Below are 24,723 nucleotides of genomic sequence, written 5' to 3'. Positions count from 1 at the left end.
CCTATACTGATCTAGGGCCTGGGGATACAGCTGTGTGCACAGCAGGAACAGCTACCCTTGGAGAGTTTACATCTTAGTGCATGAGCCACACAGTTGAGAATTTGATTACATATGCTTATAAGTTGCTCCCTAGTTATGTCTTCTCTTTAACTAGATTGAAAATCTTGTAGGGCAGGAAGGATGTCATACTTCTTAACTACTTCCCATATTGCTTGACATACTACTATGCACCATTTTAGACAATATTTGGCAGATGTCAATGAATCAGATGGAGAAAAAAGTTGCAGACAACACGAAGAATATGAGAGACAAATAGTGACAGACAGAAAGGAGGTGGGGAAGGAGATTCACAGAAACTGGTAACAATGGCTCCAAGGGAGTGGGAATTAGTTGTAAAAGCCTGGAAAAATAATCCAAAAAGGAAATTAAGAAAATAATTCCATTTAGTGTTTTATTTATTTCTGAGAGAGAGAGAGAGAGAGCGAGCGAGCGAGCAGGGGAGGGTCAGAGAGAGAGGGAGAGACAAAACCCGAAGCAGGCTCCAGGCTCTGAGCTAGCTGTCAGTACAGAGCCTAATGCGGGGCTCGAACCCACGAACCGTGAGATTATGACCTGAGCCAAAGTCAGACACAACCGACTGAGCCACACAGGCGCCCTGAAAATAATTCCATTTAGAATTGGATTTGTTTTGGACTGAATGCTTGTGTTTCCCCAAAATTCATATGAAGCCCTAGTTCCCCAGTGTGGCTGTATTTAGAGATGGGGCCTCTAAGGAAGTAAGTAAGACTAAATGAGTAATTAAGATTAAATAAGAGTGAGTCCCTGATCAAATAGGATTAGTGTCCTCATAAGAAGAGACATCAGAGAGAATTCTCTCTCTCTCTCTCTCTGCAAGTACACACCAAGAAAAGACCATGTGAGGACACAGGGAAAAGGTGGTTGCCTACGAGCCAGGAGGAAAGCTGTCACCAGAAACCAGCCTACTGGCACCCTGATCTCAGACTTCCAGTCTCCAGAACTATGAGAAAATAAATTTATATTGTTTAAGACACCCAGTCTGTCATATTTTGTTACAGCAGCCAGAGAAAACTGATACCTAGCATCCAAAAGAAAAGAATACTTTTATATTTAGCCAAGAAATAAATTTAGCCAAGGAAGTGAAACACTTGTACATTGAAAACTACAAAACATTGCTGAAAGAAATCAAAGAACTAAATAAATGGAAAGATGTCCTATGTTCATGGATAGGGAGACTTAATATTGTTAAGATGGCAGTAATTCCCAAAGTGGTCTACAGATGCAATCCCATCTTCACCAAAATGCCAATGACCTTTTCTGCAGAAATGGGAAAAAAAAATCAATACTCAAATTCATATGGAACTGCAAAAGGTCCTGAGCAGCCAAAAATATTGAAAAAGAAAAACAAAGTTGGAAGAGTTATACTTCCTAATTTTGAAACTTACTACAAGGCTACAATAATCAAAACACTGTGGCAGTAGCATAAGGATACATATATAGACCAATGGACAAGGATTGAGAGTCCACCATCTATGGTGAATTGATTTTTTGTAAAGAGTGCCAAGACCATTCAATGTGGGGAAAGAAAGTCTCATCAGCAAATGATGCTGGAACAACTAGATAACCAAGTGCAAAAGAATGAAGTTGGACTCCTACCTCACTCCATATATAAAAATTAACTCAAAATGAATCAGTAACCTAAATACAAGAGCTAAAACCATAAACTCTTAGAACAAAACATAGGGGCAAATCTTCATGACCTTGGATTTGGCAATGGATTTTTAGATTTGACACTAAAAGCATGAGCAACAAAAGAAAAAACTAGATAAATAAGACTTCATAAAATATTTAAATCTTGCACATCAGAGGATATTACCAAGAATGTGAAAAGACAATCTATAGATGGGAGAAAATATTTGCAAGTCATATATCTGATGAGAGTTTAATATCCAGAATATACAAGAAGTTTTGAAAAACTCAACAACGAGAAGGCAGCTCAACTTTAAAATGGCCAAAGGACTTAACATTTCTCCAAAGGAGAACACAAGTGGCCAATAAGGACATGAAAAGATGTTCAACATCATTGGTCATCAAGGAAATGCAAATCAACACCACAATAAGATACCATTTCATACCCAGTAGGATGGTTTTAATCCAAATAACAGAAAATAACAAGTTGTTGGTGAGCATGTGGAGAAATTGAAACCCTTGTACATTGCTGATGAAATTATAAAAATAGTACAGATGCTACAGAAAACCATTTGGCGGGTCCCCCCAAAATTAAACACTCAACTACCATATGATTCAGCAATTCTACTGATAAGTATATGCCCAAGAGAAATGAAAACATATGCCACACAGAGACTTTTACACGAATATTTATGGCAGCATTATTCATAATAACCAAAAGGTGCAAACAACCCAAGTGTCATCAGATGATGAATGGATAAGCAAATTGTGGTCTACACATGAAATGAAATATTATTTCGCCATAAAAAGGAACAAAATAGGATACATGTTACAACTTGGATGAACTTTAAAAACATGTGCTAAGTCAAGAAGCCAGACACAGAAGTTCATACACTGTATGATCCTTTTTATAGGATTTATCTGGATAGGCAAATCCATAGAGACAGAAAAGCAGATTAACAATTATTGAGGGGCAGCAGGACAGAGGAAAGAGGAGAGATTAATTGGTGACGGGGTGTTCTTCTAGGGTATTGAAAAAGTTTTGAAATTAGAATTAGTGATTTCATAACATTCAAAATACACTAAATGCCACTGAATAGTACACTTTAAGATGATGGATTGTATTATATGAATTTCCCTCCCTACCCTCCAAAAAAGCTGAGAAGTCTGTGGTATTTAAAACCTCCAGAGCATCAGCGAGAACCTGGTGTGAACAAAAAATAGCCTCTCAGAAAAGAAAGAATGGAAAGAGGCTGAGGAATGTTCTTCTTTGGTTCCAAGGTTTTTCTTACTTGTAGATCAAAGAGGAAAGAGAACCAGACCAACCTTTCCTTTCCACTGTTAGCTCCTAATTCAGGACTAAGGATCAAGTTTTGAGGGATATTTGTTGGTCTGTTTAACCTTTCCGGGAAGAACACAGGCAGAGTCCCTGAGAATATCCTCTGTTATGCAAAACTACTGTGTTTACAACTTCTTGGAGGGTAATTTGGCAGGCGGTACATGTCAAAGCGCTGAACAAAATCTTTTACCCAATAATTCCATTTTAGGGGTTTATTTTAAGGATGGGCATGATATTTAGTGATACACTGATTTATCAAGCTTTCCACATAAAAAACTCTAAATATATAACAGTAAAGTTCAGCAATTTCTAGTGAAGCCATAAAATAGAACACTATTCAGCCATTTAAAACTGCTATAGGTGTATTTGTTGATATAGAAAGGTATGCATAATAATTAATTTTAAATACTTGCGTGTTTTTTTTTTGTTTGTTTAATGTTTATTTTTGAGAGGGAGACAGAGCTTAAACAGGGGAGGGGCAGAGAAAGAGGGAGACACAGAATCCAAAGCAGCCTCCAGGCTCTGAGCTGTCAGCACTGAGCCCAATCACAGGGTTTGAACTCATGAACCACGATATCATTACCTGAGCAGAAGTTGGATGCTTAACCAACTGAGCCACCCAGGTGCCCCCATTTGTTTGTTTTTTAAAGTTTATTTACTTATTTTTGAGAGAGAGAGAGAGAGAGAGAATGATCAAGGGAGGGACAGAGAGAGGGAGAGAGAGAATCCCGACCCAGGGCTTGATCTCATGAACCGTGTGATCATGACATGAGCCAAAATCAAAAGTTGGACACTTAACTGGCTGAGCCACCCAGGGACCCCAAAAAGTATGCATATTTATTTTTAATAAATAGCTTACAAAAGAGAGTATATGGAATATTTTTGTTAAATATATATATATATATATATATATATGTTGATGAAAAATGGAGGAAAATGTGGAAACCTATTCACCAAGGATTAGCAAACAGGGATAATGCTTACTTATCACTAGGATTCTGTGTCCATTTACGTACTTGTTTCACAAATATTTATCAAGCACCTATGTGTACAAGGCACTGTGACACGTGCAGAGTTTGGGAATTATGGAAGATTTGGATTTTCTTCTTTTTGTGTCTTTATATTTTCTGATCTCTCTATAATAAACACATATTTATATACGCAGAATATTGTTTCATATTCTGCAAATTATTTCAGCCACATTGAAATGACATTCTCCCTTACAGGTGGTATGCAGTCATAAATAACTAGCACATAACTCATATTTATGTGATTTTTCCAAAAACCAAGAGAAATTGTTGCCGGAAAAAAGTGCCTGTTCATTGTCACGTGTTTCTCTCTCATCCGTGGCTGGCAGCATCAGTTGAAGGGTCAGAGACTGCTTGGCAGGAGATTTTGTTCTAGTTTCAGCCCCAACACTAATGGGCTTTGTCACTTTGTTGGGTGATAGCTCCACCATGGCACCCTTCTGACTTTGTGACTCTGCATGTGTTCATATACCCAGAGGCTTGAACCCAGCTTTCCCTGAGTCTTCAGGGCTGAATGCCTTGCAACTCTTCCCCGCCCCCTCCCCAGGACACTAGGGGACAGGAATCTTACAAGGAGCCACCACGAGGCCACCCAGCACTTACCTCCCTGTGTCCCCTGGGAGGCTGTTGGGAGACCAACAGATTCTCCTCTGGGCTCAGATGAGGCATGTGCTTTCTGCCCTGTCCCCCTTGGAAAACAGCTGCAGAATAGAAAAACACCTAGCTGCAGTCTAGAAGGGGCACCTCAACATACCCTACAACTCACACTGCAATCATCTGGTCCCTTTTGTTTTGGGGCTGTCCTTTTGTGTGTGGGGGACAAAGATCTTGGCAAGCTGGCACCTTTGGCTTACTCTTTTTTTTCACTCACTCTCTTTTTTTTTAATGCTTGTTTATTTTTGAGAGAGAGAGAGAGTGACTGAGGGCGAATGGGGGAGGGGCAGAGAGAGAGCCCGACACGTGGCTTTAACTCATGAACTGTGAGATCATGACCTGAGCCGAAGTCCAACATTTATCTGACTGAGCCACCCAGGTGGCCCATCCCTCTCTATGTAAGTAATAAACTCTAAATCTAAATGTGGCCCGCTGTGTCTTTTCCAGAAAAATCGGTTATGTCTTGGCCTTGCCTTGTCTAACATGTGAACTTGACACAACATGGGGCTAGTAAAGTTACAATGCCCTTTTAGAGAACTGGGACCATGTGGTCAGGTTCAGAGATAAAGTAGAACCCATGATCCAGTAGCACGTGCTCTGGTCTAAGTAGTGTGTTGGAGGGCAGGGAAGGGTCCTCCCACCGGCAGATGGCATGGACCAGGCAGGGCAGGAGAGGTAAGACAGGCAGTGCAGAGGAGCAGGGGTCTTCCCACAGTCCTGTCCATTCCGTCAGTAAATGGCCTCTGAAAATTGAAAGTAAATGCAAAGCTGTCTTTCCGGTGGAGGTGCCTCCTCCACCCCCGTGCCGCCCTCGTCCCCCACCCCTGGACTCCCTGACCTTCTAGCCACTACCCACCTCCTGAAGTGCCTGTGTTTTACCCTCTGGTCTGTGTTTCTGTAGAAAGTGTGGGAGAAGAACGGCAGCAAAGACAGAACAAGAAGGGAAGTGCTCGTGTGATTCTGAGCCAGAGGCCCATGAGCCAGTTCCTCCTACAAACAAGATGTATGATGAGTTTCAAAATGTTTCACTGACAGTCTTCCTAGACTGTTAGGAAAATTCCTCTGAGGTCCAAACTTTTCACTGTATAACAATGTCTTGTTGTTTGGCAAGTTGAAGGTCCCAGTAGGAATGATGGGTAAGATTCAGAGTCAGCTTGCCAAGTAGTTTTGGAAACAGTGTTGGTAGAGTGACAGTGTGGAAGCCTCCTGGCAGTCAAATAAAAAACTGCTGTCGTTTACCACCTAAAAAAGCAGTATATTCCTGATGTGAAAGTTGCACCTGCAGAAGGAACCACACTACCACGGGTGTCACCCCATTGCTCCTGACAGATTGACTACATGGGGTATTTATTTATTTATTTATTTATTTTTAAAAAGAGTTAAAAATTTTTTTTAACATTTATATATTTTTGAGAGACAGAGTAAGACAGATCACAAGCCAGGGAGGGGCAGAGAGAGAGGGAGACACGGAATCCGAAGCAGGCTCCAGGCTCTGAGCACACAGACCACAAGATCATGACTTGAACCCACAGACCACAAGATCATGACCTGAGCTGAAGTCAGATGCTCAACTGACTGAGCCACTCTGGTGCCCTTACATGGGGTTTTTAAACTCTCCTCACTAAAGCTGATAAGGTCATGGCATCCTTTTAGGAAAAAGACAGTGAGACACCATAGGTCAACTAGCAAAGTGTACAATAGGATCTTGGTGGGCAGTAACAGGCCTGGTTGATGTGTTTAGTGACAAGGGGACAGGAGTCCTTGACCATGGTCCCTGAGAGCCTTGATGAGTTGTGTTGGTTTTTATTTTATTCTATTTCATTTCAGTTCACTTATTTATTTTTAAATGTTTACTTTTGAGAGAGGGCACACACTCACAAGCAGGGGGAGGGGCTGAGAGAGGGGGAGACACAGAATTTGAAGCAGACTCCAGGCTCTGAGCTGTCAACACAGAGCCCAATGCGGGTCTTGAGCCCACGAACCATGAGATCACGACCTGAGCTAAAGTTGGATGCTTAACCAACTGAGCCACTCCGGTGCCCCAAGTTGTGTTGGTGTTTAGAGAAAAAAGGGAGAGGGTCCTACGAAATTTTTAAAAAGCATTCCATGGTTGTTTCTTACCCTTCCGTATTACCAAGGAAAGCAAACTGTTTCCATCAGACAGGTGGCTGTGGCTACAGATAAAATACTCCCTGGTCATCAGGGCAGTCAGTTCGTCAAAGATATACTGAATGTATTTTGGGAATAGATGTGTTAAATACACGTAATATTTCTCTAAACTGTAGTGGATGTTGTCAGTGGGGAAACTCCATGATTAGAGCAGTGGTAGTGGGCTGAGTGGACCACACCACCAGGAGTCTACCTTGTTCTCTCAGCTCAGTCACACGGTATCAGAAAAGTAGCATAGGATTCCAAGGAAAGGGAAGGGGTGGAAGCGAAGATCACTGTCTTGATCAAAGAATTAGTACAGACAAACATACTTACGAAAACAATCCAGGGGCATCTGGCTGGTTCAGTTGGAAGAGCATGCAACTTTAGGCGTAGAAATTACTAAGATAGACAGACAGATAGATAGATAGATAGATAGATAGATAGATAGATAGATGATAGATAGATAGATAACAATCCAACAGTACAAACTGCTCTTCCACTGCAGCCCTTTGGTCCTCATGAGCCACTTGAGGTACTGATGTCAGTGACTGACAATTACGCAGACTGAGGCCAGTGGTAAAACTATGTGGCCACTAGGCAATGGTTCCCTAGGGTTTTGGACATGGCACTTGCCTGACCTCACCACCCAGAATACCCCAACTGAGAGACAATTACTTGCTTGATATTGAGTGCTAACGCACACTAAGACAGACACAGCAAAGCGCTGTTCTACCTGATGTCCCATCAGAAATGAGAACATCAGCAAAGTGGGCACTGCCTAACAAGCATCCCTGATTATGCGGTTGTAGTACATCCAAGAAAATAGTACACCAGTCATTAAGTGGTTAGTCGCCCTCCAGATGTGTTGATTCAGATGCAGGGTCTATGCCAACACCTCAGATTTCTTAGGGGTTTAGCTTCACTGAGGTTCTTGACAATGCTGGAGCCTGGTTTGTGGATAGATCAGCTCAGTTGAGGGCCAGGGGGTGTACTGGGGTGATGCTGCCATGTAGCCTCGAAGAAAATTGTTTAAAACTAGGCATGGAAAGGAGAACACTCGCTGTTGTGAGCTATGCTACATGCTTTGCAAAAGACCTCTCCAAACACACTGTGTTACATTTTCACTGACTCATGACAGTGTGGGCTGTTGCCTGGCAGCAGAATTCCTGGAGGAACAGGTCTCAGCCTCTTTGGCAATGGACATGATGGCAACAGATCACACAAGACCCATACCCTCTGGTCGTGACCTGGGTGGATACCCATGGCAAAGGTTTCCCTGGATGAACATGGGTGGAATCAGCAAGCTGAGGAGACCTGCAATGCAAATGTAAGGACCGGAGCCACCCAGATACCCCACTGCTCAGGGCATGGTGATCCACTTACAGGGGCCCCAAAACAAGGCATAGTGACTCCAGTAGGTGAAGCCACAGAAGCTGGCAAATATGCCCAGACTGCCAGCTAGCCATTCCAGCAAAAAAGAAATTTGAGGGCTCATAGTGAGGAGTACCAGATCTGGCCTGTCCTAGCAAACAGACGCTACAGGTCCCCTACCATCTCCTCTAGAGCACCATGGGACATCGATTGCAGCAGACACTTCTTCAAGGTATGACACTGCTGTCTCCATCTGCACAGCACATGAGGGCACACTATTCAAAGATCCTTAAATGGACTGTGCTATACATTTGGTTTCCCAAGAGCATCCATTCAGACAATGGTTCCCACTTGAAGTAAAAAGTACCCAGCAGTGGTCAGCCGCCTGGAACATTCACTGAACCTTCCATGCCTCGTATCATCCCCAGGAGGCCAGTGCCATTGAAACATGGTGTGGACTGTTAAAGGAGAAACTGAAAAAGGCGACTAGATAAGCCAGCTGAGTTCCCAATGGATCACACACTTAAGAAAGTCAGTTTGGAATATCTATGTGACAATTCACCAGGAGGGTATCTGCCATTTCAAGAGATTTCTTCATTGTGAGATGGGAGAGCTAGGAAGAGGCCTGGGATAGGCTGTAAGAGACCCAAGCCACCTAATTAACTCTTCTCATTCTACCATTTCTCTTCCCTCACCTACCCCTTGGAAAACTAACAGCTCCTTGGCTAGTAGCAAAAGGAGTCATGGAGTAAGCTATCCTAATTTGGTGCTTCTTTTGCCATCAGCTATGCTTGCCAGTCTTGGATAGTAATAGATAAGGACAGTAATGGCCATGAATATGAGGTTTCAGCTCCCAACACGGTCCTGACATGGGGATGGGAGATGTTCTAGAACAGTAGGAGGCATACAAGGAAGAAACGACTGAAGCACCTCAGGAGAAATCAGGGCTTGTGTGAGGGTTAGGGACACAGAAGGATTGGGACAAAAAGGTGAAGGGATTCCTAGAAGGACTGTGTCACACTGCACACATGGCTGGGGGAAGAGGAATACCTCTGGCTTGTGGGAGATCAGGGATCTTCCCCAGGAAGTTGGAGGTGCAGGAAGGGACCATTACTCCCCTCCCCCCTCCTCCTATCTACAGACAAGATGGCATCTAATTGACATGTAGGCAAGTTAACACAGACCAGACCACCACTGTCCTCAACTTGACCACTGGCCAAATAGAATCTCAATCTAAAAACTCTTAGAAACTTCCCAGGAAGCCAGTGATTTCAGAAATGGTCAGCCTCCAGTAAAGATAACAGTACAAGAATAACCTTCTGGACACTGATCTGGTCTCTAGCTTCATCCTGTTACTGTTGGCTTCTTGTTCATTTGTCACAGCCTGCTCCAAACTCTTCACCATGGGCGGTAATAGGCAATCGTAGTGCCCAGCACTTCCACGGGCTGGTGAGGAGGGGTGTGTGTGGTTGCTGACATCTCTGGTCGCCCTTGGATAGGGGCGCCTGGCGGCAGTATATACTCCAAGCGGGCCTAATCAACCTACAGGGAGTCACGGTTGTGGTGACTCTCATCTGATTTAGCCAAAGACAGACAACAGATGTGGTATGAGCTCCTATCAGTAGAACTGGAATATTTATCTGATGGGATATTTACATCCCTGAGGATTCTGGGACATGTGGAAGGTCAGGGTTAAACTGTGAGCAGCTCAGTGCCTATCTATGCTCACAAAGACTTGAGCCATAGCTTATGAGTTTTGGCAGAACACTTGGCCGTCTTCCTGGAACATGAAAGAATGTTCTATAAGGAGCTGCTAGAAGGCCTGCTCCCACTCACCTCCCTATCTCACTTGGGAGATTGTCATGAAACAGTTTCTCATCACCTCCCAGGTTCTGATGAAGTGTGGGGTTTCTGCCCACCCCCACTCAGAGAAGAGCTGCAGAATTTGGCTGCAGTCTAGAAGAAACTCCTTCTAGAGTACTTTCTGGCAAAAAGTTACCCGGTAACTCTCACTGCACTCATCTGGTGGGAAGAGTTTCAGTATCGTCTTTTTGAACATGTGGAACGAGGTTCATGGGGAGCCCGTACCTTTGCCTTACTCTTCCTGTCACTGTGTAAGCAATAAAATGGCTAAATCTAACTGTGGTTTGTTGTATCTTTGCTGATTAAATCAGTCTGGCCTTGGTTTTGTCTTTTCTTGCTTGACATTTCCTCATCAGTTAAATAAGAGAATTCTATTATTAGTTGATCTCAAGAGGTGCCCTGTGGCTAGACATATGTTAAGGTCAATAATCCAAGGCAGGCCTTAATGGCAATTACCCATTTACAGGTATAATGCCTAAAATGTAGTAATCCACCTCAAGGCAAAGGGTGGTAACCTGGGTGTGTAGACAGGCTTGGGGGTGGGGATGGAAAACTGAAGTTGTATGCAATATGTTGTAAACAGACTCATTTTTTGTTGTTGCAAAGTGCCATAGCTCTCAGAATTTTAAAAGGTTGTGATGGATTCTCTCCTTTCTAGCTTCTGGTCAGGCTCTTCCCAGCCCTCTTCTCAACTAGGCCTTGGCTGGGGCCTAGAAAGACTTGAACGCATGGACCTAGTTTCTAACAGCTCAGAGTAGCCTCCATAGGGTGACCTTCATTCTGAGGCTACAGTCCCCTTAAAATACCTCCCTGAGGGGTGCCTGGGTGGCTCAGTGGGTTAAGCGTCTGACTTCGGCTCAGGTCATGATCTCACGGTTTGTGAGTTCCAGCCCTATGTCGGGCTCTGTGCTGACAGCCCAGAGCCTGGAGCCTGCTTTGGATTCTGTGTCTCCCTCTCTCTCTGTCCCTCCCCTGCTCCCGCTCTGTCTTGCTCTCTCTCAAAAATAAATAAAAACATTAAAAAAAAATCTTTTTAAGTGACTGCCTGAGAAAACTCATGGCTGCCAAAAGAATTTCCTGTTTGTTCCAGCTGACACCTGAAGATAAGGCCCCTGCCCAGTCTCTGAGGAAGTACAGGAGTCCAGCTAATAAGCACCAGTTAACCAAGCAGATGAGTTCCACACGCGCCAGCTGTCCTCCTTCCTGCCGTTTTGCAATTTTTCATTTCCCAGACTCTGTGCCCGCCATCCTGCTCCCCGCTCCCTCCCTCTCCTTCCTTATAAAAGGCACCGTCACCCCTGCCCACACCAGAATAGAGTTTCTCTCCCCCCACCCCCACCCCGACAGTCACTACTGAATAAAATCTGTTTTCACCACTCTAACTAATGTCCTCTCTGCTTATCTTTGACAGCTGTGTGCACCCTGAAAACGCGAAAAGTAGTACTGAGCCCCAAAGCGGAAACTACACAAACACCCCGCAACAGAGGGGTGGAGGAACAAATTGTGGCATCTCGCCACAGGGGAATATTAGTCTGCCATAAAAAGGAACAAAGCATTGATACGTGCTACGACACGGATGAACCTTGAAGATGGCGTGCTAACTGAAAGAAGCTTTTCATAGCAGACCATATATGCAATGAGTCCATTTATATGAAGTCTCCAGTATAGGCAAACCCAGAGAGGCAGAGAATAGATTAGGGGCTGCCAGGGGGTGATGAGGGATTGAGGCCCAGTCAGTGTGAAGGAGCACGAAGCTTCCTGCTGGCATAATGAAAATATTTGAAAATTGATGCGGTACCGGTTGCACAGGTCTGTGAATATACTAAAAGCCCTTTAATTGTTCCTCGAGGTGGATTATATGGCACGTGATTATATCTCAATAAAGCTGTTATAAGAAAAAACCAAAAAGAACAGTAAAATCTCCCCTGGAGAAAAGTGATACCACATCGCAATGTTCTATTTTCCTACTTGGTGGTCTGTTTCGTTTCATGATTGGTAGACTCCTTAGGGAGGCTCTCAGCACAGCAAAACAAAAAACAGAAACAAAAACAAAAGCAAAAAAACCCACCACAAACACTCAAAGGGCAAGTAAATAGCCCCAAGGACAAAAGTAAACCACAGACACCACGTTCTGTTTTGCCAGTGTCACTAACCCTGCCCCCTACAGGTTGGCAGCCATCAGCTGGATAAACAGAGGGAGAGCGGTGACTGGCACAGGCCACTCCTTTGCCTGCACTGACAGATGTGTCAGAAAGAAGGCCCACTCAGGGTCAAAGGTGAAGAGGAACCCCGCTGGGACCATCACATCTCAGTGCTGTCAAAGTGTCATCAAGAATTTAGCCCCAACCCCCTCACACAAGTGGAATTCACATTTCCAGGAGACAGAAGGTGCTAAATAATTAACAGCATTCCCAGGTCCTCCTAGCTCTCAGTCTTGCCTTGAATGATCCACTCCACGATCAGAGCAGGCCAGGGGCACCATTTGGACTTAGGATGAGCAGGGTTACTTGTATTTGTTATGAATATTTTAATGTGGAGAGTTAAAGAAAATAACATTATAAATGCACATGTACCCACACACCCAAATTAAGAGAACTGTTTATATTTCTCATAATTGCTTCAAATCTGTTTCCGAAATGAAAACATTTCCAAGCTCCCTTCTTGTCCTTCCCTTTGCCCTCCCTCCCCAGAACAACCACTACCCTGAATTGGAAATGTATCTGTCAATATTTATATAATTTTATTACATATATATGTGTCCATTGATAGCCTATAGTATTTTTGTGTGGTTTTTAATTTATAGAAATAGTGTTCTACTATACCTATCATTTCTATACTCAACTTTGTTGTTTTGGGAGTTTGGTTTTTTGTTTGTTTGTTTTTTAAGTAGGCTTCATGCCCAGTGCGGAGCCCAAGGTGGGACTTGAACTCACGACCCTGCAGTCAAGACCTGAGCTGAGATCAAGAGTCGGACGCTTAACCGACTGAGCCACACAGGTGTCCCTCAACCTTGTTTTTGAGTTCTTTATTGATACGTTAAAAGCTGGTGCATTTATTATTATGCTGTATGCTGTTACATTGTATGAATGTATCACAACTTATTTATCCTGTTTATGGGCATTTAACTGGTTTCTAAATTTTTGATTTTACAAACAAAGCTTTAAAAATGTTACCTGTGAGTGAGGCCATTACTTCAATAATCATAAAAATGTCTGGTTTTATGCAAGAAGACAGAAGGTACTAAGGTACTAAGTACATAGTACACAAAGTACTATACATAGTACACAAGGTACTAAGACATGTACCAGACCGTAGGACAGTAAGAATTTCCTTCTGATTTTGCACTAATAGAGAAACAATGGGCTGAGGATAGAGGGTGATCCAAGGAAAAGCATTGCCCGGGACGCGCTCAGGGAGGCTGTCAAGGAAACAGAAACACTGCCCACCCCCCACCTACACCTCCTCACACCTCCAGAGGCAAACCATAGTACGCTCAGGGCACTCTGTCCACAAACCGGACTGGTCTCAGGTGAAACAGTGAGAGGGTTTCAAGAACAAAGAATGCACGCTCAGCAGTTGATGCAGAACTAGAAAGAAGATGTAGGCACACAGGTGGAAATCAAAGTAAGGACCCATAGCCAAACAAGGGTACAAGAGGAAGGGCCATCGGAGGACCTCAAAATATCATGCGAGACCAGGAAGAACTTGGCCAGCCTTGCATTTATCTCCTGCTTTCTATTCTTTGACTGTTGTTGTAGGTTTAAAAAAAAAAATTTAATAGGCAATACATACACACACACTGTTAAACTTCAAGCAGCAAAAAAGTAAACTAAAGGAGCCCAAAGATGGCAAACTGTGCCTGGGAAGGGTGAAGCCAGGGAAAACCTGGTGGAGGTCCAGAGCAGACCCGTAATAAAAGATAAGACTTCCTTCTAACTCTCATCTTCAGACTCCAAGAAAACCAGCACACAGAGGCAATCATCGTCGCCAATTTTTTGTGTGTTCTCCCAGAGATATTTTATGCACCTATTAAACATATATAGGAATGTATACCTCACATTCTTCCTTCATCCACAGATGATGCCATATGATATCATCTTGTGTCTCACTTTCTTCCCGTATCTTAGTGAGCAATTCATATTAATACACATAGAGCTGCCCCTGTTATTTTTTGTGGTTGCATAAAATTCCACCATTTGAAGCTACTATAATCAATCAGTCCCTAATGGGATATGTAAGTCATTCTAATCTTTCCCAAACAGAAATACTGCTACTTTGAATATTCAGTATACCTTTTTATCTGTAAGATAAAAAATCTAACAGTGCAGTTGCGAAATTGGTATGATTCACACTTTTGGCCTTAATACCTGGTTTCAGATTTCCCCACCCTAAGGCTCAAAGGCAGTACACCCAATTTTGCCATAGTCTCAAGGACTACCTATAATGTTTGCCAGATGATACTGAAGCCAAAAAAAAAAAAAAAAAAAGGTAACTAGAGGACAGTCTCTGAGAGGCTGGATGGTAACATGAGTCCTGGGGCAGAAAATCCATCTAATCAATGGTATTAGCCAAACTGAAGAAAGAATGTGTTAACGGAATGGGACTGGTCATTACAAAACCCAGACGAGGGGAGCCAAACAGCGAGAATTTGGCAGCATTTATCTCTTGGGAGAGACACTTAATCTAATGGACAGCAACCAGAGAAGCACATTCACCCAGGTTTTTCCAAGGCCTAGATGGAATTTCCTTCCATACCATTCTACTCCTTTAGTTCTGGAGTCTCTGCACACCAAGCAGTCCACTAATGTAGGTACTGCTTTCTCTCCCTAGGTACCAGGATCCTAGGAAGAGCAGGTGATGGATTAAAGATGGCCAGAGATTCTTTGACATCCTTCCCATTAAGAGGTGAGGTCTACATCTTCTCCTCTAGAATACAGTAGAAATGATGGGGTGCCAGTTTTCAGGCCCCGGCCTTAAGAAACTGGCAACTTCCACTTTCTTTCCCTTGGAACATTCACTTTGGGGAAAGTCAGTACCCCATAAGTAGTCTGAGCATCCAGAGACCACCATGGAAGCCCAAACTAGCCACATGGAAAGAGAGAAATACTCAGCTGATTCGGTCAAACCAGGCCAGGCACCAAACATGAAATTGAAGAAGCCATCTCAAAAATTTCAGCCCTGGGAGATGACATGGGGAAATACTGAGGAAGCCACGGAAATAAATTTACTTTCTGAACAGAAGCATGGCCCCACTCGAGCCATTCTAGCCATCGCCGGCCATTCAAACCAAAGCCCTGCTCTCTTGTGAAGGGAAATAAGTCACTTCTGATGTGCACTGCCTAAATCCTGACCCACAAAATCATGAGTGTTACAAAACGTTGTTTTAAGCCATTATGTTTTTGGATAGCTTGTTATGCAGCAATAGATAATTAGAATAGGGGCTATCTATGTGGTGGAGTATTATGATTCTCGAGAGGGCTGACTTATTCAGTAAATAAACATGTGGGCACTCCAGTCCACAATTTGTTTCTGTGGGTTTGGCCAATGTCAGTCAGTCCCTAATAGTCTGCCCGTGTTGAATGGGCTGATAAAATATAGTTTCTGAACTCAAAAAGCTGAGGCCTGAAAGGTGAGCCTTTCTCGGTCAGCCCACCACCCTTACTGTCTCTTCTTCATTCCATCTTATGTCAAACAACCCAGACCAAAGAGCTAAGGAGAGTCTCACAAAATTTACAACCAGGTACCAATGCACTGCCCTTTGGCTAGTACGTTAAATTTATTTATTTATTTTTTAATCAAATATTACTAAGAACCTTCCCTGTACCAAGGACTGTATCTGGCACTGGGGGACACAGAGGTGGGAAGAGACATAGCCCCTACCCTCAGAACTTACCAGCCCAACCTCTAAGTCATATAAACAGGTGATGGCATGAAACATGTGCAACTAAATAGATAAAGCAAGTATTAACAGATCAAAAGGGAGAAATAGGCAACAATACAATAATAGTAGTGGAATTTGATACACCGTTTTCATTAATGGACAGACCATCGAGACAAAATCAATAAGGAAATATTGTCCTCAAATGACACAATAGACCAGATGGACTTAAGAGACATATACACAACATTCCATCCAAATGCAACAGGATACACATTCTTCTCAAGCAGACATGGAACATTCTCCAGGACAGATCACACGATAGGCCACACAACAAGTCTTAACAAATTTAAGAAGATTAAAACTGTATCCAGGATCTTTTCTCACCCCAGTGGTATGAAACTAGAAATCAATTATAAAAAAAAGAAACTTGGAAAATTCGCAAATATGTAAAGATTAAATAGTATGCATGGGGTCAAAGAAGAAGTCAAAAGAGAAATAAAAAAATACCTAAAGACAAATGAAAAATGAAATACAACATACCAAAACGGAAAGGGAGAGGGTGTGCCTGGGAAAAAGGAGGCTGGGGTTTTGAACGTCCCTATGAGGAGTTAAATGCTGATTCCCTAGGCCCCGTGGAGATTCCTGAGCAGGGGAACCAAACATGCTTTAGGGACAGTGACATACCAGTGGCACATGCATAAGACTGAGCTGAAAAAAGACCAAGCAGGAGGGGGCGCCCAGACACCACTCCTTGCCACAGTCCCCATGGGGCTGTCTTACTGCCCGGCAAGCCACAGCCACATGGGGAAGCTGACCTGGTGCCAGAGCTGCCAGAGCTGGAAATGATATGTCTTCTGCACTGGGCAGAACAAAGCCTGCCACATTCAGAAGGTCTCAGGTCTTCTGGCCCTTGATGCTGGTGTCCAGTGGAGAGTGGGAATGCAGGCTTCAAGGAAAATGGAGAAAGAGTAGTAAAAGCCAGAATTTATGGAGTGCAGCAAAAGCAATTCTGAGACAGCTCATGGTGATAATGCCTCCATGGTGAAACAAGAAAGATCTCAAATAAGCAACCTAACTTTACACCTCAAGGAACTAGAAAAAGAATAACGAACTAAGCCCAAAGTTAGTAGAAGGAAAAAAATTACAAAGATCAGAGTGGAAATAAATGAAATTGAGACTACAAAGATGATAGAAAATATCCATGAAAACAATCTGACTAAAAAATGGGCAGAATATCCAAACAGACATTTTCTCAAAGAAGACATACAGGTGGCCAACAGCTACGTGAAAAGAGGCCCAACATCAGTAATCATCAGGGAAATGGAAATCAAAACCACAATGAGATATCACCTCACACCTGTTAGGATGGACATCAAAAAGATAAGAAATAACAAGTGTTGGTAACAATGGGGGAGAACAGGAAATCTTTGTGCACTCTTAGTGGTAATGCTAATTGTGGAGATTCCTCAAAAAATTACAATAAAATTACCCTATGATCCAGCAATTCCACTGTGGGTATTTATTTAAAGAAAACAAAAAAACACTAACTCAAAAAAGATATAAGCACCCCCATGTTCATTGTAGCATTATTTACAATGGCCAAGACCTGGAAGCAACTTAAGTGTCTATTGATGGATGAGTTGATAAAAAAATGTGGTAAAGGGGCGCCTGGGTGGCTCAGTCGTTAAGTGCCCGACTTCGGCTCAGGTCATGATCTCATGGTTCGAGGTCCGCATGGGACTCTGTGCTGACAGCTCAGAGTCTGAAGCCTGCTTTGGATTCTGTGTCTCCCTCTCTCTCTGCCCCTTCCCTGCTCAGGCTCTGTCTGTCTATCTATCTCTCAAAAATAAACATTTAAAACATTTTTAAATAAAAAAAATAAATTGTGGTATATATACAGTAGAATATTATTCAGCCACACAAAAGAAGAAAATCTTGTCATTTATGACAACATGGATGAAACTTGAGGGCATTATGTTAAGTGAAATAAGTCAGAGAGAGACAAATTTTGACTGATACTTCTTTTCCACGTGGAACCTAAAAACAAGACAAACCAAAACTGAACTCATAGATATAGAGAACAGATTGGTGGTTGCCAGAAGAGGCACATGGGAGAAGGGGAAATGGGTGAAGGGGGTCAAAAGACAACAAACGTGCAGATAGAAAATAAGTAAGTCCCAGGGATGTAATGTTCAGCATGGTTGACTATAACTATTAGTACAGTATTGTATGTTTAAAAGTTTCTAAGAGGGGCGTGTGGGTGGCTCAGTCGGTTGAGGTGATGCAGTGGCTTTGGCTCAGGTCATGATCTCACAGTTTGTGGGTTCCAGCCCCACATTGGGCTCTGTGCTGACAGCTAGCTCGGAGCCTGGAGCCTGCTTCGGATTCTGTATCTCCCTCTCTCTCTGACCCTCCCCTGCTCACGCTGTCTCTCTCTCTCTCTCTCTCTCTCTCTCTCAGAAATAAATAAAAAATTAAAATTTTTAAAAAATATTTTTAAATGTTTTTTTAAAATTTATTTGGTGCAGGGGAGTGGGGTGGGGATCAGAGAGAGAGGAAGATAGAGGATCGGAAGCGGGCTTTGCACTGATAGCAGCAAGATCATGACCTGAGCTGAAGCTGGATGCTCAACCAAGCCACCCAGGAGCCCCTCTTTCGATTTTTATTTGCATTCCCCTAATGGCTAATGATATAGTTTCATCTTTTCATGTGCTTTTAAGCCATTTGTATTCCTTCTTTGGAGAAATGCCTATTCCGATATTTTTCCTATTTTAAAAATTGAGTTAGTTATTTTATTATTGAACGGTATGAGTTCTTACATATTCTGTACCCAAGTCTTTTATCAGATATATGATTTGCAAATATTTCCTCCCATTCTATATATTGTCTTTTNCTCCCATTCTATGGATTGTCTTTTCACTTTCTTTTTTTTTTATTATTAATTTATTTTCAATTTAGTTAACACACAGTGTAGTCTTGCCTTCAGGAGTAGAATGCAGTGATTCATCTCTTCCATATGATACCCCGTGCTCATCCTGAAAAGCACCCTCTTTAATTCCCATCTCCCATTTAATTCCCCCCCACACACCCCCTATTCCAGCAACCCTCAGTTTGTCCTCTGTATTTAAGGGTCTCTAAGAGAGATTTTTTTTCTCTTTTTTTCTTTTTCNATCTTCTGTCCATTTCTTCACTGGGTTGTTTGTTTTTCGGGTGTGGAGTTTGGTGAGTTCCTTATATATTTTGGATATTAACCCTTTATCTGATATGTCATTTGCAACTATCTTTTCCCATTCTGTTGGTTGCCTATTAGTTTTGTGGGTTGTTTCCTTTGCCGTGCAGTCTAAGAGAGATTTTAAGAGTTATCACAAGAGGGGCGCCTGGGGGGGCTCAGTCACTTAAGTGTCTGACTCCTGATTTCAGCTCAGGTCATGATCTCATGCTTCGTGAATTTGAGCCCCACGTTGGGCTCTGGGCTGATAGTGTGGAGCCTGCTTGAGATTCTCTCTCTCCTTTTCTCTCTGCCCCTACCCCACTCTCTCTATCTCAAAAAGAAATAAACATTAAAAAGAGAGAGAGAGAGAGAGAAACACAACACACAAAATGACAATTATGGGCACAAGGCATTGTGGGGGCACACGAAGGTCGTCCTGTAATAAGAGCTACAGAACAGACGACTGATCTCACCGTTCTCTGGGTCTCCATCTTTGAAAGATGTCAATTTAATATAAGTTTACATATAAATTTAACATGTGTCCACATTTAAGTTTTCTAGCACTCTTGATAACATTTTCTTTAAGAAAGAGAAGGGAACTGCATTTATGGACTAACACGATTTTCACATGGCCCAGTCCCTACTCCACCTCCTTAAATCCTACAATGCTCTCTTGAGCCGACTTTATTATTTTTGTGTGTGATACGCAATTTCTGACAGTTGAGGGTGCCGAAGGGATATTATGGTCAGCTGCCCTTCTATCAACCTCACTGTTTTGTGCAGTACTCACCTGGTTTAGGTGGGAGGGACCCCAACCCCAGCTTTAGGTATGAGCCTGCATGTGTCTAAGCTAATTAGAGTATGTTTATGGCCACTATGATGGGTTCAGAGACTGGCAATTAACCCAGGCCAGTCAACTACCTTTTGCAAGACGCAAAGCTAAGAGAACTGGCAAAAAAAGAAACTCTAACTCTGATGATCTCTTGAATCTCTAGACCAGGCTTTGTAGCTGGAGGGCATCCAACTTTTAGACTTTTTGGTTCTCTGAACCAATAAAGTTACTTTATTGTTTAAGCCACTGTGAGCGGCAACCAAACAAATTTGAACTGATACAAAGTGGGTCACTGAGGGGCACCTGGGTGGCTTAGTCAGTTAAGCGTCCGACTTTCGCTTAGGTCATGATCTCGCGGTTCGTGGGATCGAGCCCCGCGTTGGGCTCTGTGCTGACTGCCAGCTCAGAGCCTAGAGCCTGTTTCAGTCTGTGACTCCCTCTCTCTCTGACCCTCCCCTGCTCACGCTGTCTCTCTCTCTCCTAGAAATAAGTAAAACATTAAAAAAAACACACACACACACAAAGTGGGTCACTGAAATGTATCCTCCTCCTCAATAGGGGTAGGAACGAGGTTTTATAGATTCTCGGCACTTCTTTATTAACACACACCCGTCACATGTAGTGGGAAGGGCTAATATAATTTCCATCAGTGCCCTGGGAAGATTCACGTGACTCCAGATCTCTGGCATACAAGGGCTGGAGCCAGGGGGCTCTCCAAAATCCTAACCCTGGTTGCTCCTTTAAAAGGCTACACATTCCTGGGGCACCTGGATGACTCAGTCAGTAAAGCTTCCTACTTCCGGCTCAGGTCATGATCTCCCAGTGTGTGAATTAGAGCCTGGGTCAAGCTCTGTGCTCACAGCTTAGAGCCTGGAGCCTGCTTCAGATTCTATGTCTCCCTCTCTATGTCCCTCCCCTGCTCTCTCTCTCTCTAAAATAAATAAACATTAAAATAATAATAATGATGAAAGGCTACACGTTCTCCTCTTCCTCCTCACCTCCTAGGGTGGTCTAGGATTTCTTTGGTAGTTACTGCTCTAGAGATAATCCTCAGCAAAACCTTCCAGTAAACTCTCCCTATGAAATGATGAGAAATCCTTAGTGGCCACCCTTGGGGCATTCACTGGGCCTCTCATATTTCTAGAGGTTAAATCAAGCAGGAAAAGTTTGCAGGACTCTGGTTTCTGGGCTTACTTGGTTTCTTAAAGCTGAGGCCAGAAGGAGCGATTTTCTAACCAGTTCTATGTCCCTTGTGACGTGCCCGCCAAATCTAGGAAACAAGAGCTAACAGGGAGGGCCCCAAGAGATAGCAGTGGCCGGTCCAGTGAACAGGATCCAGGTGCAGGGAAACTGGTCAGTTTAGGACTTCAAACCCTCAGAGCCATTTTCACCCTCCTCAATTCTCTGTCCAGCTTTGTCTGGAGGGTGTCTCAGATACTGCCACACCCAATCCTTTGTCCCCTGAGGCCTTCTCTACCAACCCTGCCCAATCCATCCTACTGCATACACCATAACCTGGACAGTGTCTCTTAAAGGCCATCTTCACCCCACATCTGCTCAGGAGCCCACCACGGCCCCTCAGAGGAACCAGGACCCTTAGTCTGAACTTGATGGTCCTCCTCAAAGACCTGTCCTATCCCCAGTGCCCAGAGCTCTTCTGAGTCTGTGACTACTGCCAGCACAGTTACATGGTAACCAGCCTGTTCACCAGCCCAGCCAAAGGCCTGCCCACTCTTCCTGCCAATCACCGATGACCACTAATGTGCCTGGAGGGCAAATAAATGAATCAAAGTTTCCACCATCCCCAACCCTGGACACGCTTCTTCTCTCAGGGCAGTCAAATTCTCCTTCTGAAATTAACTGTTTATTGATCTGTTCACTGCCCTCTCTCCCTTTTCTCCCAAAGGAGCACATAAACCCTGGGGTATAAGCTTCCAGCTGAACACATAAACCATGAGGGCGTTGGTCACCTCTCAATGAATCCCAGCGCTTGGGAAAATGCCTGGGGCAGAGTGGAATGTCTTTATATATTTTAATAGTCAGTAGGCAGACAGATCCTGGGTGAATCTCTTCAGTTCTTTTCCTAAAACCTTTCCAACTTAACCAACATTGGGTTTTCCCATCTCTGTCCAACCACTGCAGGTTACCTGCCTCAATGTGCATTCCACTGAATAAACTCTACTTACTAGACACTGATTCCTTAATTAAGCAAATGTAACTTTTCCTTAATGTCTATGATTCTGCTTTCACTCCTTGAGAAGTGACATTTTCCTCCCTGTGGAAAAATCCCTATCTTGCAAATCGTTTGATGTCTGGAATCCTCTGGAATCCACATCCTTCGGAAGGAGTCTGGGGTTGCCAACATCACCACACAAGGAAACAGTGGTTCTGCCACACCTGGCAGTGTATACATTTACACAATGACATTCTGTTACCAAGACAGGCCTCTCTCAACCTCTGTTCGTTTTATTAAAAACAAAACAAGACAAAACAAAACAAACAAACAAAAAAAAAACCTTTTTAATGTTTACTTTGAGAGAGAGAGAGAGAGAGAAATAGAGAGAGAGAGAGAGAGAGAGGCAGGGTGCAAACAGGGGAGGGGCAGAGAGAGAGAGAGAGAGAGAGAGAATGAATCCGAAGCAGGCTCCAGGCTCAGAGCTGTCAGCACAGAGCCGGACACAGGCTCGTACACACAAACCCACAAACCCACGAACGTGAGATCATGACCTGAGCGGAGTCTGGAGCTTAACTCACTGAGCCACCCAAGCTCCCTTACCATCCCCCCCTCCCGCTTTCATTTCAAACCTGGTCTCCTAAATCCCCTCCTCCCTGGTGCCCTCCAGATTCATACCACTCCTGGACCTATTCATTTCTGTTCACAGGGTTCTGTCTACCCTTTGCACATAATCCCTACAGATTCCCAGTATATGACCATAGCTCCAGTTGGTTCTGAGCTAAATTCTCGGTTCCTTCACTTTTGGTCCAACGTGTCCCCATCTCCAGCTTCTTTACCCAGGTGCTCCTCCATCCCACCCCCACCCCCCGTCGTGAGGTCCGCCCCCGCATGATTACCTGGAGCTTGTGTAAACGCAGAATGTAGCCTCGCACCAACAGCTGGAAGAAAAAGCTCAGCTGCCCCAGCCTTGGAACCTCGTCCAAGGCCCGCAGCCTCCGGTCGCCAGGCCCGTTTCCAGGAGTCTCGGCGGTGGCCGGGACGGCGGCGGGGATCGCGGCCTTGGCTCTGGCCCCGCGTGGGCAAAGGCCAGGGAGGGCCACCCGCGTCCCCAGCAGCGCCCACCGCAGCCTCGAGCCCCGCAACGCAGCCACGCGATCCATGGTCCCGCGCCGCCGCACCTTTGGACCCCGAGTGAAGGGCGCCTGGAACCCGCTCGGAGATCAATCCCGAGGGGCGGGGTCAAAGCGCCAGCTGCAGGGTAGGCCGGGCGCAGGCCGGCCAGGCCCCTTACCGCTCACTTTTTACTCGCGGTCCTCAGTCTCTGCAACGGGACCAAACCGACACACAGAGGGCACCTCCTCCTGCCGTGAGCCCGCCGCCCGGGGGAGGGGCCGGCCAACGCCGCCGCGGAGGCTGTCCAGGGGGATTCACGGAGACCCCCGAGCCCCGACCGTGGCCGCCTCTGCCGCGACTCGCCGCCTTGCTCTCAAGTTCTCAGCGAGAACTTGAAGTTTCTGGTCTGTATTTTGGTTCGCAGTAGAGCACAGTTCTAGGAAGCCCCACTGAGGGAGACTGGCCGTCGTCTGACCTGCAGGTTCGCCACCCCAGGGCAGCATCGCCCAGCTGTCCTCCCTTCCCCGGGAGCTGGAACCGGCTGCTGAGACTGAACCGGCCGCTGGCTTTTCCTAACGCGCCCCCGCGCCCCCGGATTGGATTGCCGACCTACTAGAGAAAAGAAAAGGAACGAAAGAGAAAGAAAAGAAAACCGGCCCCATATCCAAGGTCATCTGATTCCTGGAGGGTGAAAGCCAAACAGACAAACAAATTCAAATATTAGGGGGTTGTTAATTCAGTTCTACCCACCCCCACCCCCAAAACGCACACACACTTCCAAATCTGCCAAGGCAGCGTTTTTCAAACTGCAGGTTGAGCCCAGATTTAGCGACTGTGACCAGCATTATTTTGTAATAAAATAAAAAAAGAGTAAAGCAGTACAGAGAATGCTGCCAATAAGAAAATTATCGTTTCACGAATCTTGGCTTCACATATATTCAAAGTATATTTGGCTTCACATATATTCAAAGTATATTGAAAAGTTATTTCTATCTCAAAACGTTAAAAACATGACTCTTGTGGGGATGAGCACTGGGTGTTATATGGAAACCAACTTGACAATAAACTATTAAAAAAACATGACTCATACAAATATAACATAGACACCAGTCAAAGGTTATGCAACCCATTAGTATGAGAATCAACAGGATCGTAAAGCTTGTTCTAAAAACACTGGAACACTGGAAGAATTTTTTTTTTTTTAAATAAAGAGCCAGATGCACAGCAAAGGAAACAACCCACAAAACTAATAGGCAACCAATGGAATCGGAAAAGATAGTTGCAAATGACATATCAGATAAAGGGTTAATATCCAGAATCCAGGATCAGGAACTCACCAAACTCCACACCCGAGAAACAAACAACCCAGTGAGGAAATGGGCAGAAGATACGNAGAA

The 24,723-nt window shown here is 44.1% G+C and overlaps 1 protein-coding gene across 1 annotated transcript in view; it reads right to left on the bottom strand.

Moving 5' to 3' along the window:
• The window catches only part of CYP27A1 (cytochrome P450 family 27 subfamily A member 1), a 33,495-nt gene extending 10,047 nt beyond the window's left edge, over window positions 1-23,448 (bottom strand). The window contains exon 1 of the mRNA XM_077748585.1: window positions 23,110-23,448. Within this exon, the coding sequence (XP_077604711.1) occupies window positions 23,110-23,373 (264 nt within the window). The 5' untranslated portion in view covers window positions 23,374-23,448. The remainder of the gene's footprint in view (window positions 1-23,109) is intronic.
• Between the last annotated feature and the right edge of the window lie 1,275 nt (window positions 23,449-24,723).

This window comes from Crocuta crocuta, unplaced genomic scaffold, assembly GCF_008692635.1.
Source record: "Crocuta crocuta isolate KB4526 unplaced genomic scaffold, BGI_CrCroc_1.0 scaffold229, whole genome shotgun sequence".
NCBI lineage: Eukaryota > Metazoa > Chordata > Mammalia > Carnivora > Hyaenidae > Crocuta > Crocuta crocuta.
Note: the sequence above shows the minus strand (reverse complement) of the source record. Positions and strands in the feature narration are given on the sequence as shown.